Here is a 15977-nt window from a genome sequence, read left to right on the forward strand (position 1 = left end):
GGTCTCCATCTGGGTTTTAGGACTTAATTTGCTCCTCTCTGTGCTGACCCAAGTGCCCCTGCCAGTTGCGAGGCTGGTAGTCTTGATTTGCTCCCCTTGGATTCACCCACGGCGATGTGGGGCAGGTGGCCCCTGAAAGGCAGGAGGTGTTACTGGAAGACTTAACTGTGCTGAGTCCCGCCCTTGTCTGGGACGCAGCTGTTACTGATAGAGTACATTTGAGTGGGAGAAAGCGGCTTCCTCATTGACACATGGATGGGGGCTTGCGAAGCTGGGGGCATGCATGGGGAGGTGGCCATGTCCCCCTACCACGGGAGGTGTCTGATGGCTGCACCTGGGCTCAGCCTGTGGGAAGAGCCAGGTCAGCTGCCATCGGGCCAGCATCAGTCTGAACTTGGCCCTGAGCAGGAATGGAGGAGAGGTCTCTAGGCTGCACGGGGTTTGGATTTGTAGTTTTCTATTTTTAGTCTCTCCAGGCAGAGGCTGTGCTCCTTTCCCACCTCTTTGCCCTGCCCATGTGGCCCGTTCTCTGGGTCCCCTCCCAGGCAGAGACCCACCAGGCTCCCTGGGTGGCTTGGGATTTCAAGAGAGCATGGTGGAGACCATGGCTCTAGGCTGGTCTGCCTGGGTGCAGATCCTGGGTCTGCGCTGACCCAGGGACGTGGCCATCTGTGAGCCTCGGTTTCCTTTTCTGTGACAATGGTGATAACAGCCAGCCTTACCAGAGTATCTATAGATGCCTGGCGGTTGTGAGCTTGTAAAACAGCCGCTGCTGCAGCCATTGTCTTTGTTACCGTCATTAGTTGTGCCCTGCACCTCTCTGCCAGCATTTTTCTTTATTCCGTGAATGTCGGCTCTGTGTCCCCTGCCCTGTGCCTCAGTCTCCCATCCACCAGCCCTTTGATGGCCTGGGGCCTGTCAGGTGATGCTTTGGGATCCTCGGTGGCCTGTGCAGCCCTGATTGTGGGGTTGTGCAAGCCTGAGCCATTTGTCATCTGGGATCACTGGGGTGTGGGTTGCCCCTTGGACCCGCGGGTCTGCCGTGGGTGCTGGCTAGACTCTGGGCTCACAGGTCTGTTCTCTCTGCAGCACTGGCTCTGTCCTGCTCTTGCCTGTCCTGCTGGGAGCTGCCCAGGCCTGCATTGCTCCCTTGCCCTAACCTTGCATGCTGCCCGCTGGCACCAGCCCCCGTGGACCCCTGCTCTGGTGCTGGGTGCTCCTGCTCTCTGGGTGACCTCTGGTTCTTCTTTTCCTATTTCAGGCATGAGCCATGAGCCCAAGTCCCCTTCACTAGGGATGCTTTCCACCGCGACCAGGACCACCGCCACCGTCAACCCCCTCACCCCCTCGCCGCTCAATGGCGCCTTGGTGCCCAGCGGCAGCCCTGCCACCAGCAGCGCGCTGTCGGCTCAGGCCGCTCCGTCCTCCAGTTTTGCCGCCGCGCTGCGCAAGCTCGCCAAACAGGCGGAGGAGCCCAGAGGTAAGAGGCGCCCACCCACCTCCCGCCCGGCCCTCGCGCTCCTGCGTAGCAGGTGCAGCTGTAGCAGGAAACAGCTGTTCCCGAGAGCCTGAAGCCGCGCTCAGAGGGACTGGCAGGCAGGGCCCTCCCATCCCAGCTGCAGCGCTCGCTCCCTCCAGGCAAGCCTCGGGCCAGGGTGTGCTGCTGGGGCTGGTGGGGGGCCCTGCTGCCTGAACTGCAGACCCTAGCCTCCAGCCTTCCCAGCCTGGCTCCTTCGCTTTGCTCCTGTGCCTCCCTCTCTCTGCCTAGCTTCCGTCCTGCCTCACTCCAGAAGCAACCATGGGGGAAGTTCAGCATGGGAAGCGTTCCTTCTGGCCGTGAGACCTGGAGTGTTGGGCCCTGTTACCTCTCCCCGGAGCCCATGCCCTGCCTGACGCCCCTTCTGGGCAAGGCAGAGAACAGGGTGTCTCTGAAAATACACTTGGTCCCAGAGTGGGAGTCTCTGGGACAGCTGATCCCACCACTGCTTTACTCCTGCAGGCAGGGACTGTGTGGCAGTGTGGACAAGGGTCCCTGGGGATCCAGAGCCCTGGCTTCTTGTGTCACCTGGGCAGTGATTGTGTGACTTTGGGCAAATGCTGATCCTCTCTGAGCTCCAATCCTCCTGTACATACAGTGAGGCTCCTTAGGTCCCTTTTGGCTATAGCTTTGAGGTACTTCTTGGAACCCGTGATGACTATCAGCTGCCCGTGTTAGTGCTGGTCTCAGGCTGCTGATTGGACATATTGGTGGGGGGCAGGGGTGGCAGTTGTGGCTGGAGCTGCTGTGGGGAACTTGGGCCCTTATGGATTCCGGCTGGGCCTCTTAGATACCCCCTGTACTTATTGCCTGGAGGCAGGGGGTGTTGAGGAGGCAGGGACCCCAAAGTACTCTCCCCTCGTAGGTACAAGCTTTAGGATCTGGGTCCCAGGGCCCTCTGGGGTACCCAAAGAACACTGTGTGCAGAAACTGTCCAGTTTTGTATACTCGGGCCCTGGGAGTCTTCTGAATCCCTCTTCCTAACAAGTCTTTTCTGCTACCTTGTCTTTGGGGAGGTGGGTATGAGAGGGCATGAGCATAGCATTGATGGGGAGGGAGGTGCTGGGCATTGGTCCAGGAGGGAGATAGCTGGGCCTGGTCTCTGCACCATGAGGGAACACCCCCTCGCCACCCGTCTCCTCCTGCCGAGGGCTGCCCTGTCCACTGGGGCAGAGGTGGGGCTGCCAGTATACCCTCTGCATCTTCCCTCCACACCCTCAGCCAGGGACTCCCTGGCCACCTCTGAGCAAGCCAAGACCCCTGCCTGTGTCTGCAGACTGCCCCCACCCTGCCACCCACATCCCAGGCACACCAGGCAGTTGAAGAACAGATGACTCAAGAGGAGAAAGCGTGCCCCCTGCCTGCGCCCACTGAGGCTCCCAGACCTGGCATCCTGGGCTCATGGGGCAGTTAGCAAGTGCCTATGGCAGAGACCCCGAAAGTTGATTTTGGAGTCAAGACTTGGGTCTCTTAAGAGAGGCTGTGCTGTGAAAGGAAGGGACGAGAAACAAGAAGCCCCTTGGGACACAGTCTGCCCAGCAGCTCCTGCTTTGGCTATCTGCCTTCTCAGCGTTCCAGAAGGCAAAAGAAGGGGGTGGCATGGGCTTTCAGAGACAGCAGCAGCTCATGGAGAGCACGGGCTCTGCCTGGGTTGCATCCCCTGAGTGTCCTGGCTTCCTGGAGTGGCCAGCCACTTACGGGCCTCTGGGCTTGAGTCCTGGGGTCATACTGCGGTAGATGTAGCTAAATGAGGGGAGGGTCACTCCTTGCTGGGCAAGGTGGCAGAGAAGTCTGTGGATGCATCTTCGTGCCGCAGGCGTCAGTGCAGGAGCTGCCTTTCTGGGCTTGGGTTTCCTCTCCCGCCCCAGGCCGCCCCAGAGTCCAGCTCAGATGGTGGCCCAGCAGGTGGCCTGAGTGCCAGAGGCCACTAGGGCTTGCTGAGCACTGATGGCGGAAAGCCAAGCACAGCAGCCTTGGGGCCCTGCTTCCTCCTGGCTGTTACCTGAGCAATACAAGGGACACCCTGGGAAGGGTGTGCAGGGACTTTGTGTCACGAGGTCAGGAGAAGGGGGCGAGTGGCGCTGTGGGAGAGCCCTGCGTCTGCCACGCACACACCGGAGTCATCCCCTCACTCAGGCAGAAGGCTGAGGTCTGTGGGGCGAGGTCAGGAGAAGGGGGCGAGTGGCGCTGTGGGAGAGCCCTGCGTCTGCCACGCACACACCAGAGTCATCCCCTCACTCAGGCAGAAGGCTGAGGTCTGTGGGGTGTGCCATTTGCAGAATTGCAACAGCATATGGACCCTGGGTCACCTGATGCTGGTGCTCGTATCGGGCGGGTCCCTCATCAGCCATGTTGACAAGAACCATGGGCTTTCTGGCAGCCACAAGCAAAAAGCCTGGACACCCTGACCCCAGTTTGCACATCCCCGTCGAGTTGACTGTGGTCAGGCCCTGGTTCGGATTGGCGAGGAGGTACTCTGTCACTCATTCCAGCATCCTCTTGGCCACAGTATACTTCATCCCCATTTTTCTCACCGAGTCACCAACCTCTGACCTTGCGTCACTCTCACCCGTAGAATTGGCCCATTACACAGATGGAGGTTCAGAGAGATCAGGTCCTAAGCCTGAAGCCACACAGCTGCTTAAGCCTTTCCCAGTGGACTGGGAGAGCCGGAGCTACAGGGACAATCCCAAGATGGTCCCAGCTGGAGAGGAGGCTCCTCTTGCCCCAACACCCACCGCCATGGGTCAGGGAACTAGGTGGCTGACTCTGCCTCCCGTGCGGGTGTGGGCTGTCCCCAGAGCCTGGGGGCCATTGGAACACGTGAACCTCCAGCTCTCCTGCGCTACCTCTCCACCTGAGCCAGAGAGCGGGGTGGGGGGGGGTGCATTGGTGAGTTTGGCAATGCGGGGGGCTGGATCTTTTATTCTTAAATTTTTCTAGGTATAATTCAAGTGCTGTAAAATTTATCCTGTAAACATGCACAGATCAGTGGTTTTAACCTACTCCAAGTTGTGTCCTCACCTCTGCAGTTTTAGAATGTTTCTGTCACTGTCACCCCTAAGAGAAACCCCGTCCCAGTTAGCCATCAGCCCCTGATGACCACTGGTCACCTCTGTCTCTGCCTGTTCCAGACCTGTCATGCAGATGGCTTGCGCAGTGTCTGCGTCTGGCTCCTTTCCTCAGCGGGATGTGTCGCAGTCAGTCTGTGCATATGTGTCGGCTGCGCTTGCCTTCCGTGATGGGATGGCTGGGGCGGGGGCTGGATGGACCACACACCTGCCGCTTTTCTGCTGTGTTCTGAGCTGTGCATGTGGAGGTGCACCTGGCGAGGACCTCTGCCTTCCTCCCTCACAATAATGTCATTTATTGAGTGTGTACCAGGCAGTGTGCCAAGCTCTTGCTTCTGTTTCTCTGTCTTTTGCTGGTGGACAGAACAAAGTTTCAGACTTGCTTGAGTTCCACATTGTAAGTGGCCGAGGGGAGCTTCCAAACTCTTCCTGCCACCTGCCTGGTGTTCATGTCATCCTCCCCATCAAGTGGGAGCTGGGGCCACTACCGAAGCCGTGCCTCCCACAGGAGCAAGGGCCCTCCTGTGCAGACCTGATTCCTGTGTGCCAGGCCCTGGAGGTGCAGGTGCTGAGCTGACAAGCCCTCAAGTCCACAGCCACAGCTGAGTCCCAGTGCTGTGTCCCCCAGGCAGGGAGGACCCCAGGAGGCAGGGCAGTGAGCAGAGCTGCCCAGGGAGGTAGCTGGAGAGGTGGGCAGGGCTGACAGTGTAGCAGAAATGGGCCCTCCAGGAAAGAGCCATCACAGCCTGGCCTCCTGCTGCGAGGGCCCCTCTGTCCCTGGTGCGTGCTGGCTCCTCCTTGCCCACCTTGACCCACCCCACCCGCTTCTGGAAGTGTCGTCTTATTTTTAGTCATCTGACCGCACTCCCCTCTGCTTCCCCGGCTAGCATGTCTCCTCTTACCCTGTCCCGAGGGTGCCGTGTAGAAATTCAATTCAGACGAAGCAATCTGTGTGCCATCGTGTTAGCTCTGGCCCGGGAGGAAGGAGCAGAGAGCTCCTTGGTGCTCTCCCTGCCACTGGCCTCTCTGGGCTTTGACTTTTCCTGAGGCTCTGGGACATGTCCTCTTCTTAGAAGCCAAACTGCCCTGCTCGGTCACCCGTCGGCCACAATGGGGCAGAAGGTTGGGCTCGGCCAGCTAGGTGGACACAGGAATGGGCCCACTCAGTCACATGGATGTCTTCACTTCCTCACTGTGTGACCCCAGCGGGTTGGTTCACCTCTCTGAACTTCCACTTTCTCTGAGGATGAGGAAAACGTATCTCACTCACACATTGCGACGATTCTGTGAGCACGCACTAGCACCAGGCACAGAGCGTGTGTACAGCAAAAGTAGACCACCAGCTCCATCGTCCCCCACCCTGAACTCATGCCACTTCCCCCTTGACACCACCACTGCTGCTGCTACGGCCACCTCCTGTGTGTGCACCCCCTGCTAATTTCCCCAGCGTCCCTCCCTCCTCCCCATCGCACCTCTGGCTGCCACCACTGCCCCCCACCCCCCAACTTGGAGAGAGAACTCGGCCCATCTGGCAGGGCTACTCTGGGGCACTGGCACCTGAGGCTGTGCCTTGTGCTTAGAACCACCTGGCCCTGTACCCGCCAGCAGCCCTGAGTCAAGCTGGGGGGTGACAGCTGCTTGGCCTGCCCTGGGAACCCTCCCAGCTGGCAGTCTCCAGAATCCCTGACCCTTCCCCTTTGACCCCTACAGAGGGCAAGCCTCGGAGCCCCCCCCACCATCCCCACCCACGCATGATGGAACAGCGGCTGCTGCCAGGCAGGACTGTCACAAGCTGTGCGGCAATCTGCTCCCCTGCTGCAGCAGGCACCGGCCTCCTGTGGGGACGTGGCTCCTGTCTGCCGAGGGGTAGGGCCGTGGCACGGGTAGCCTGTCTTGCCCTTATCTACTCAGGAGAGGCACACGTGACACTGTACGCCCCCTTAACCCTGGGAAACGCATCAGAGATGATCAAAACTTGCTGTCCTTTGTATCCAGAGGCCGGTCACTGCAGGAGAAGGGTGGGCTCCAGAGCCACGAGTCCTGTTCACGCCCACCTCCACCCTCACTAGCAGAGCGTCTCGAGCGCAACTTTCCCACCGTGAGCCTTGCCCCCCTCACACCAGCCAAGTGGGCTCGCAGCACCTGCCCCAGGGGCTGCAAGCACATATAGGCACCGCTGTTACCTGCAGTAGGTGACTCACTGCTTTATTTGGGCCAGACTGACAGGGCGGATGCAGTGGCAGCAGAACTTGTGCTTCTGAGTTGTCGACGAGGGCAGTGGTGCTGGCGCTGGCGTCCTCCCGTGGCGTCTGTTGGCTGCCTACCCTGTCTTGTCGCTGGCTTTGCAGGTGAGAGGGGAGGCGGGTATAGTTACCAGTGGGTCCCTGGTGCCACCTGTAACTGAGATCCTGCCCTAAGCGAGCTGAGGCTGAGGCACATCTCTCTGCGTGGAAGCTGGAAGCGGACTCCTGCCCGCCATCATTTCTGTCGCCGGGCAGGCCTGGTGAGGGTGAGGCTCCCGTGGTCTGCTGCTGCCTCAGGACTCTGCCTGTTTCAATGAAATCAGTGAGACGGGCAGGAAGCTCCCGCCTGGCGTGCTCACTGCATGCATGACAGTCTGAGGCGGTGCTTCTGTGGGGTCTGGAGCCCCATCTGTCTCACAGCACAGGTGCGTGAGATCGAGGCACAGGGAGGGGACAGCCCACCCACCCCAGCCTCCCTTCCACATGGCACAGTGGGGAGCCCTGGGCAGGCCTGGATGGGGGAGGTGGAGACACTGGTCCTCAGCAGGTGGCCTGCCCGGCCATGCAGATGCCTGGGGGATTCTCCCTGTCCCCTCCCTTCTCGGCTGCTCTGCCATTTCCCCGTCCTCCTTGCTCATAATCCCCCACCTCTCTCGCCCCCCAGCCCCTTGAGTGTCCCTGACACGGCAGCATGGCCCACCAGCTGCAGGAGCCCTGGAAAACGCATTCACAGTAAAAACCCACACCTTCCCATTGTTGGTTTGGGTTTCAAGGCTGTGGCAGGTGATGGCAGATCAAGCACAGGAGCTGGCCGCTGGCTGACAGCCCCTTCCCTTGGCAGCAGTGAGGTAGGGCTCCTGGGCTTCTGCGAGGGTACGCAGGCTGCAGCGTGAGAATGCCACAGAACTCGACCGGCAGGGCAGGTGGCAGGGACTCTATCCCAGAAGCAGCCAGTGTAGCTTTTCTCTCAAACCCACAGGTTGTTGCAGATGTTGACTTCAGCCCCGTGCGTGGGGTGCCTGGTTGTCCTGCTGTGTTGGGCCCTGTGGGGTTTCCAGAGGGTTTCCCCACCCTGTTCTCGATACCTATGTGCTTGCGTTGGGGACTTCAACTCTGAGACCCACTGGGTAGACTTTTCTTTTGGGGTCAGCTATTCTCATCCCATTGGGTTTATTTCAAGGAAAGGGGCCTGGACCAAGACTGGGGTGACTTGGCCTCTATCCCACTCATCCATGCTGGACTTGATGCTAGCCAGGTTTCTTCCCACATCCAAATCACGAGTCCCCTGGCTCTGGGTTCCCACGTTTGGCTGGAAACAGGGCAGTAGGTGAGGACAAGGAGGATGGAGGAGCAGCCCTGGGAAACGCAGGGTTTGTGGGAGCCCATCCCTCCCAGCTGGAATGTCCCCAAACCAGGCTGAGGTCCCAGTGGACAGGTGAGGACCAGGAGAGCACGGCCACCCGCCAGGGGCTCGCTCACCCATGGCGTGGTAACCACAGGGTCGTGGTGTGTGGCATGCCAAAGCTCCAGCTGCATGGACTCTGCCCACAGGCCGTTTAAAGATTGACGTGGGGACAGAGCAGCCCTGGCAGGAAGAGCCCTAGGTGAGCAGGCATGCAGGGTCCCCTGGGCTCTCACCCAACCTGGCTGGCATCTGGTCCGTGCATTGGCTGAAATGTGGGGTGGGGTGGGGTGGGGTTGCAGCTCACCTGGAGACCCTCCTTCAGAGGGCTGGGACAGGCCTCTGCAGTGTGCTAGCTGCTGCCCCCTCCTGCGTCTCCATCAACAGCTATCCCTAGGGTTGGCCCTGCCACGCTCTGGGCGGCCTTGGCCAAGGGGCTGGCATCTTATAAGTCCAAGGGTCCTGTTTTAGAGTAGCGTGTCAGCAAGCCGCCGTTCTCGTGACTGCTTCTTGCTGCTCCCTGAGCCTGCCAGCCTGACTCAGAGCAGGGCTGGGCTCCAGGTGGGCAGGGGCTGCCTACCCTGAGCCTTGAGCAGCTGTGGGGCCTGACCAAGACAAGGCCTTGCTCGCGACACTCCAGTGTGCCCAGAGAGTGGTCTGGCAACTTGGCACGGGGCTTCATTGTTAAGGGCATGCTGTTGGTGCCCAGTAGTTGTTTGCCTGGCTGGTTAATTCCACATCTGGGAGAGCTGACAGGTGCTGCTGTGATTTTGCAGTCCTGTTTTCATCCCCGATCAGCTCCCTTGGCTGACTTTGGGGTCTCAGCTGTTAATTACATTTGCCTGGCGGCCTCGGTGCTAATCTGCGAGGTCAGACAGCAGAGGTGACGCGGATGCACTCTGCCTCTTGTCATCTCCAATCCGGATCCGTTTCATTGACTAACTCCTGGCTGAATAGCGCCAGTTAATTACAGTGATCACAAACCTTCCTGCTCCAGCCACGCAGCGAGGAGGAGGGCTCCGGAGCCCAGCGCCAGCCTTGCTAATTGGCGGCGCGTTGTCAGGGTATTGATTGCTGCTGCTCTCACTGGTGAGTACCGGCTCCTGCCTCCAAGGGGGTTAGGCCACTAATTGTCGATGGCCTCCCTCGTCCCTGGCCCCAGACAAGACCCTGCCCCGTCCCCCTTTGCCCTGCTGCCCCTCCTGCTTCCTCACCCACTGGCACTTGGCAGTGAGGCCAATTCAGAGAGACACGGGAATAATGACCAGTGTATGGCTGATGATGCAGGGAGGGGCTGCTCTGGGGATGGGGTTTGAGGCAGGAAGAGCGCGGAGGCAGGAAGAGCGCGGAGCCAGGTTGCCCATGTCTCTATGCACCCCTGTGGTGAGGGCTGTCAAGTTCTCCTTGTTTGTGAAGTTGGGATGCAGAGGAGTCTACGTGAGGCTCCCTGGGGCTTGGCCTATAACAGAGCTTAGAGCATCTGCTACCCACCTCCCCTGGCCCCCCAGGGAGCACCCAGAGCCCCAGGCCTCTGGCCTCAACTTTTCTTCCTGCCTTGGAAGGGTGGTGGCTCTTGGTTTCAGCTCCAGAGCACAAACACCCACATTCCCTTCACCCATGGGTACTAGGGTCCAGACAGGGACAGCCCGGGCTTGGACTGGGCACACAGGAGGTCTTCCGGGGTGGCCCTGGGCCCCAGGTTGGGTGGAAGACGGGCTCTAGGAAGAATGGTGGGCATGGCATCTGCACAGCAGCTGAAAGGTGGACCCAGCCCCAGTGTCCGCCCGTGAGGGGTGGAAGACTAGATGGACTGAGTCCGAGTGATGGGGTGTTACTCACTGGGAGAAGGGGTGAGGTCCTGAATTGTGCTGCAGCCAGGACATGCCTGGGACACCTGATGATAAGTGGGAGGATCCAGGCACAGAGACCACATACATACAATTCCATGCATGTGAGATGTCCACAACAAGCAAATCTATAGGCACAGAAAGCAGATTAGCAGTTGCTTAAGACTGGGAGGAAGGAGATAGGGAGTGACAGCTTGTGGGTGCAGGGTTTATTTGGGGGTGATAAAAATGGTCTAAAATTGATTGTGGTGATGATTGCACAGCTCTGAATATACTGAAAACCGTTGAACATATACTTGATATACAGGTCAGTCGTGTGGTACGAGAATGACATCTAATCAGCACTGTTACCACCAAAATGGGGAGTAGAGATTCCATGGAAATTCCTTTTTTAAAGATAAAGACCCCTTCCCTTGTATTTTTTTTTAACTTAAAGTGGACTTATCTAATCAGCACTGTTACCACCAAAATGGGGAGTAGAGATTCCATGGAAATTCCTTTTTTACAGATAAAGACCCCTTCCCTTGTATTTTTTTTTAACTTAAAGTGGACTTTTTTATCAAAATCTAAATACATACAGGAAAGTGCACAGACCATCAAAGTCTAGCTCACGAATCTTCAGTGTGAACCCGCCGATTGGGAGACCACCCGAGGCCAGTCCTCCCATTGCCCTTGGGTAGGGCTGTCTAGATTCTAACCCTGTCGGAATATTTTGTGTCTTTCCGAACGACATGGTAGGCCTTGCGCAGTGCTGCTCTTGGGTCTGTGCGATTCCTGCGTATGGCGCGCCGTGGGGCTCCATCCGGGACGTGCAGGGCTTTGTGTGTTCTGCTGTGGATCGCACGGGCATAGCTGCAGGTCGGGGCTGCGTGAACCTCCTTGTGTGTGTCTTCGGTGGACATGAGCCCTCTGTGGTTCAGTTTTGCTGGGACGTATCCAGGAGTGCGGTGCTGGCTCATATTCTTGGGCTGTGCAGACGGCTGCTCCCCCAGCACTGGGTGAGGGTTCGGGGTGCCAAGCACTGCCCATTCACAGTGGGCAGTTCCCTTCGTTGGGATTATCAGAGTGGATGGTAGCCAACTGGCCTCCAGGGCCATTCCAGAATCTTGGGGTCAGTCCCCAGCCTAGCTGGATCAGCTCTGTGGCCTGCCTCCTATAGTGTCCCTGAAACCAGCTGCAGTGGGCGGGGGGAGTGGGTGTCTCACTGACTTGGCCAAGCCCAGCTTGTCGCAGCTTCAGCGGCTCCTGCTAACACTCATCCCCCGGTGGCACTCCCCCAATGGGTGCTGATGCAGCTTCTCCATCTGACTGAGGCGCACGGCTTGCTTGAGCCATGGTGGCAGAGCCAGGACCCAGACCTCAGCCCAGCTGACTCGAGGTGCTGGCAGTGGCTATCGGTCCATCTGGGGAATTGGAGGGTCACACCTCTGAGGCAGAGGCCCTCAGGCCTCACTGCCTGATGGGGTTGGCCCCAGTGGGTGGGAACACGAACAAGGTGGGTTCCTGGCTGTGCACCGCCTTGGGGTCACCGGGAAGAATGTGCTGCTGAATTGCTGGGTGTGGCCTGTGGGGTTGTGGGGGGGGTGGGTCTGGCTGGACTGGGTGGGTGTCTCCCTGTGAGGGCGCTGTACAGTTGTGAAAGCTGTGCACAAGCCTAGGGAGCCATGTTAAAGAGGCCTGGGTGGCGTTTCTTCAGGAGGTGGCAGGACTGGGTCTTGGGGAGGGGGCACCATGCCACTCCAAGGGGGAGCACCTTGCCTGGAGCAAAGCTTTATGACGAGAGTTGTTCAGTCCCGGCTCTGCCCTCTGAGCCAACCAACTGCACAGCCGCCCCCAGCGTTCGTTCTTCCTGTGAAACGGGGTTTGGGCGCCTGGGTGCCCAGTGCTGCTGGGGTGTGGTTAATTCCTCTCTCTAGCCTGGGTCTTGGCACCAAATAAACCTCTTCTGTCATATAATCTGGGTGTCACCTATTTGGCTTGGCCCTGGGGGATCTTGGCTTGTATTGGACACTGATTCAGGTGCTATTTGTGGCTCTCAGTTGAGGTGGGGTCTACCCTGGTCTGTGTTGGGTGCCTAGAAAGGGGACTTGGGGAGCCTGAGCCAAACACGGATCTGTCTGAGTCCACAGTTGTGGGGGCATGTGAAGGTCTCCTCCCCCCAACACAGCCCAGCCAGCATGGGACGCGTGTGTGTGATTATACAGTCGCTGAGCCTTGTCAGGCCTGAGCAGGGCTCTCCAGGGGCCCCAGGTCTGGGCCCTGCTGTCAGCTCCAGCCTCAAGGGTGCTCTCCAGTTGCCCCTCCTCTAGGATGTGCCTTGGTCACAGGGGTGAGGATGCCGGAGGCGAGGCTGGTGTCTGCTGGGGATGGGGGACCCTCGGAGCAGGACACTGACCACCCCAACACACTCTTGGTCCCCTCCTGACATGGGGGTGGGGGGACAGCCACTGGTCTGAGCGGATGGCCAGTTTTGCTGCACAACGGGGGAGCCTCCTCCCTCAGGGCTCCCGCTACCCCGCAGCAGGCTGCTCCACTCTCTGCACAGCCTGGGGGGTGGGTGACACTGTGGGATACGGGGCTTCTTCCTGGGATGATGGAGCATTCTGGAAGTAGATAGTGGTGATGGTTTTATGACATAGGGAACAGACAAAAACCTACTGACTGGTCTGCTTTGAAAGTGCTGAATTAGTCCTAAATTTTTTAAATTTAAAGATGCATTCGATTTTTTTTTTTTTTTAATAAGTCTCCCTCAGGTCCACCCTGGGCAGCTGTAGTTTGAGCTTCCTCAGCCACCCTGTGCTGCGTCCCTACCTGGTGGGGCCCCGTCTAATGGCACTTCCTACGCTTACTTTTCCAACCTCCCCCCGCCACCAAGTACCATCTGCCCAGCCCAACTAGAGCACCTTGGGGAACTGCCTCCTCCTGTGACTCCTCCAGCCTCTGGGCTCACCCAGAAAACTTGGGTCTCGCCTCTGCTCATGCTCCTGTGCAGAGTCTGCCTCTCCGGGGGGAGGTGGCTCACCCAGCCTGTGTGTCTTGCATTGTTGGTGCCACGGGCTCCTGGCTGCATGACAGTAGCTCCTAGAAATATGCTTGCTCTCCTCTGGGGCTTCTGCGTCTGTTCTGGAAGGTGCTGCCTTCATCTCTGGTCCAGGATCAGTTGGCGCCTACCCTGCCTGAGCTCCCGCCACCATGCTGGGGCATCTCGCACTTTGTCCCCTGTTGGCCAGGCCCATGGGGCAAAGAAACAGGGAAGCTAGCCCAGGCTGAGCTGCCAACTGGATCCCAGCCTTAAGAGGGAACCTCTCTGCCATCCACCTGTCCACAGGTGCAGGAGGCCATATGGCTTGTGGACCTGGCCCTTGGGGCTGGGCTTGCCACGTGCTTCCCAGCTGGGTTGCTCCAGGGGCCCCATTCCCAGCCTGGGGGTAGCTGGAGCCTAGGTAGCTGGCCCAGGGCTCAGTTGGCACAGGCGGGTGGCCGTCAGTGTGGCTCCTGCTCAGGTTGCTGTGTTCTTCTCCCACAGGGTCCTCACTGAGCAGCGAGTCGTCTCCTGTGTCCTCTCCAGCCACCAACCACAGTTCCCCTGCCAGCACGCCCAAGCGGGTGCCCATGGGCCCCATCATTGTGCCTCCTGGGGGCCACAGCGTACCCAGCACGCCCCCCGTGGTGACCATCGCCCCAACCAAGACTGTCAATGGTGTCTGGAGGAGCGAGAGCCGGCAGGTGAGTGGTCGAGCTAGGAGTGGTGGGGGCAGGTGCCAGGAGGGTGGCGTCCCCTTAGGAGAGGACCAGATTTTGGCATCTGTTGGTGGTACCGGAGTTTGCAAGGTTGAGTTGAAATCTCACAGACACACCTCCTCCCCCTGAGCCTCCAGCTCCTGCAAAATGGGGTGACTACAGCACCCACGGGGGCTGGAGGTGAGGACTAGGTAAACTGACCTATGTATTAGCTCAGACCGCCACAGCAAAGACCCACAGTTTAGGTATCTTCAGCCATAGATGTTTGTTCTCTCCCAGCTCTGCAGGCTGGTTCCAAGGCGTGGCAGGCTGGTTCCTCCTGAGGCCTCTCTCCCTGGCTGGCAGACAGCATCTTCTCCCTGTGTCCTCACATGGTCGTCCCTCTGTGTGTGTCTGTGTCCTAATCTCCTGTAAGGACACCAGTCAGATTGGACTAGGACCCACCAATATGACCTCTCTAACTTAGTCACCTCTGTAAAGACCCTTTCTCCACATACAGTCTGAGCTACTTGGCAGGGGTTAGGTTTCAACATGAATTTGGGGAGACACAGTCCAACAGTGAGTGCTTCACACGATGTTTGCACCCTGTGGGCGCTCATCAGCAATGCCTGTCACTGCTGGTGTCTACTGCCCATACCAGGCATTGGAACGGGAGGAGTGCCACCCCCAGTCACAGGCACAAGAAGTCCGGTGGTGTTCACGTTCCCCTCCTGACTTGTGAGGACCCTGGAAACTGCCCTCCCCCCACATGGGGGTCCCTGAGTTTGTGGTGGCCCTGTGGCCAGCGACCCAGGGAGCTGCTCACCTCCCCACCCCACCCCCACTCCCCATGCTCTGCGCCCGCAGCCTGGGGCTTCCTAATTAAGAACCATTGTCAGCTGCGGTTCTCTCCTGGATTTTTCTGCCTAGTTCCCGGAGGGATGGTACCACTTGGAAATACTAATTAAACCACAAAGAAGACGGAGGAGGAGGAGGGTAGAGAGCGGATCTCCTGCACCCCTCCCCACTCTCTTCCCTCCAGGGGCAGGGGCTGAGCACTGGGATGCCCAGTCATCACTGGCTCTGCAATCACTGCCTCGGATGTGGGAAGCGAGCCAAAGCAAGCCAGCCTCTGTCCACAGGGTTGTCCCTCGGGCAGGCCATGATCCAGGGTGAAGACCCCCAAGGATCCCATCAGGGATTGCTGAATACTTGGAAACAGCTTTGGGCTGGGCCCACCTGGGTCCTAATATGGCCTCCACTTGTGTTGTCCTCCCTGGTTGAGGGAACAAACCCCACCCCACCCCCACATTGCTGTGTCTGGGCTTAGCGCTACCTGTGTGCACTGACTCGTGGGTGGAGTCCAGCCAGAGGTCCTGAGGGGGCTTGGAACCGCCTGAAATGGCCCTCGTCCTGGTTTAAGGGAGGATGGGAGAGTTGTCACCAGGCTCTTCTGCCTCCAGAGGCCACCTTGGGATGGTCAGCTTTGACCTCTGGGACCCTGCATCCCTGACTCAAACAGCAGTAGCTCCTTCCTCTCCCCGGGCTGACTGTCACTCCAGCCAAGAGCAGCTCATGGGACCCCTCACCCAGCATCTACTCTGCCCCCAACCAGAGCTCGTAGACCAGACCCCAGCAGGGCTCCCCTCCCCTCGCAGAGGTGCCAGTGCCTTTGCCACTGTCCTCAGCTCTGAGCTTGTGGCTGTCCTCGGAGGGTCCTGACCACCTCAGCAGCATTTAGTAGTCCCAGAGAAGGGGTCATGATAGGAGTGTTCCAGCAATTTACCACCGTGGCGGCTAATGAAACACTGGTGCCACCAGGGAGGGCGGCGAGGAAGAGGCTGGATTAGCGGATGATGTGTGGCTCATCAGCTCAGCACAAAGGCTCGGAGGAGGTGGAATCCTGCCAGGAGGGGTGGGAGAGAGGAATCCTTTCCTACAGTAGTGGCCTCCGGAGGCCGCAGGCACGGGTGGGGTGTTGTCAGGCTAGTAGCTTTGGGGCTTCTCCTTGGGGGGTCACTGACATCTCCCAGGTAGTTGGAGCTGCGAAAGGAGAGATGAGATGAAAAATAGTCTATTTTGAAGCTAACAGGGCATGTCCTGCCTGTCTGACTGTGGAAACCGCTCTCTAATCACCAGAGACTGACGGCTTTCCCC

The 15977-nt window shown here is 58.8% G+C and overlaps 1 protein-coding gene across 1 annotated transcript in view; it reads left to right on the forward strand.

Moving 5' to 3' along the window:
* The window catches only part of GSE1 (Gse1 coiled-coil protein), a 109083-nt gene that overhangs the window by 71033 nt on the left and 22073 nt on the right, over window positions 1–15977 (forward strand). Inside the window, exons 2-3 of the mRNA XM_008567932.1 lie at window positions 1262–1480; window positions 13627–13826. Coding sequence (XP_008566154.1) covers window positions 1262–1480; window positions 13627–13826 — 419 coding nt within the window. The remainder of the gene's footprint in view (window positions 1–1261; window positions 1481–13626; window positions 13827–15977) is intronic.

The sequence above is a fragment of the Galeopterus variegatus genome, unplaced genomic scaffold (assembly GCF_000696425.1).
Source record: "Galeopterus variegatus unplaced genomic scaffold, G_variegatus-3.0.2 Scaffold357, whole genome shotgun sequence".
Lineage (NCBI taxonomy): Eukaryota > Metazoa > Chordata > Mammalia > Dermoptera > Cynocephalidae > Galeopterus > Galeopterus variegatus.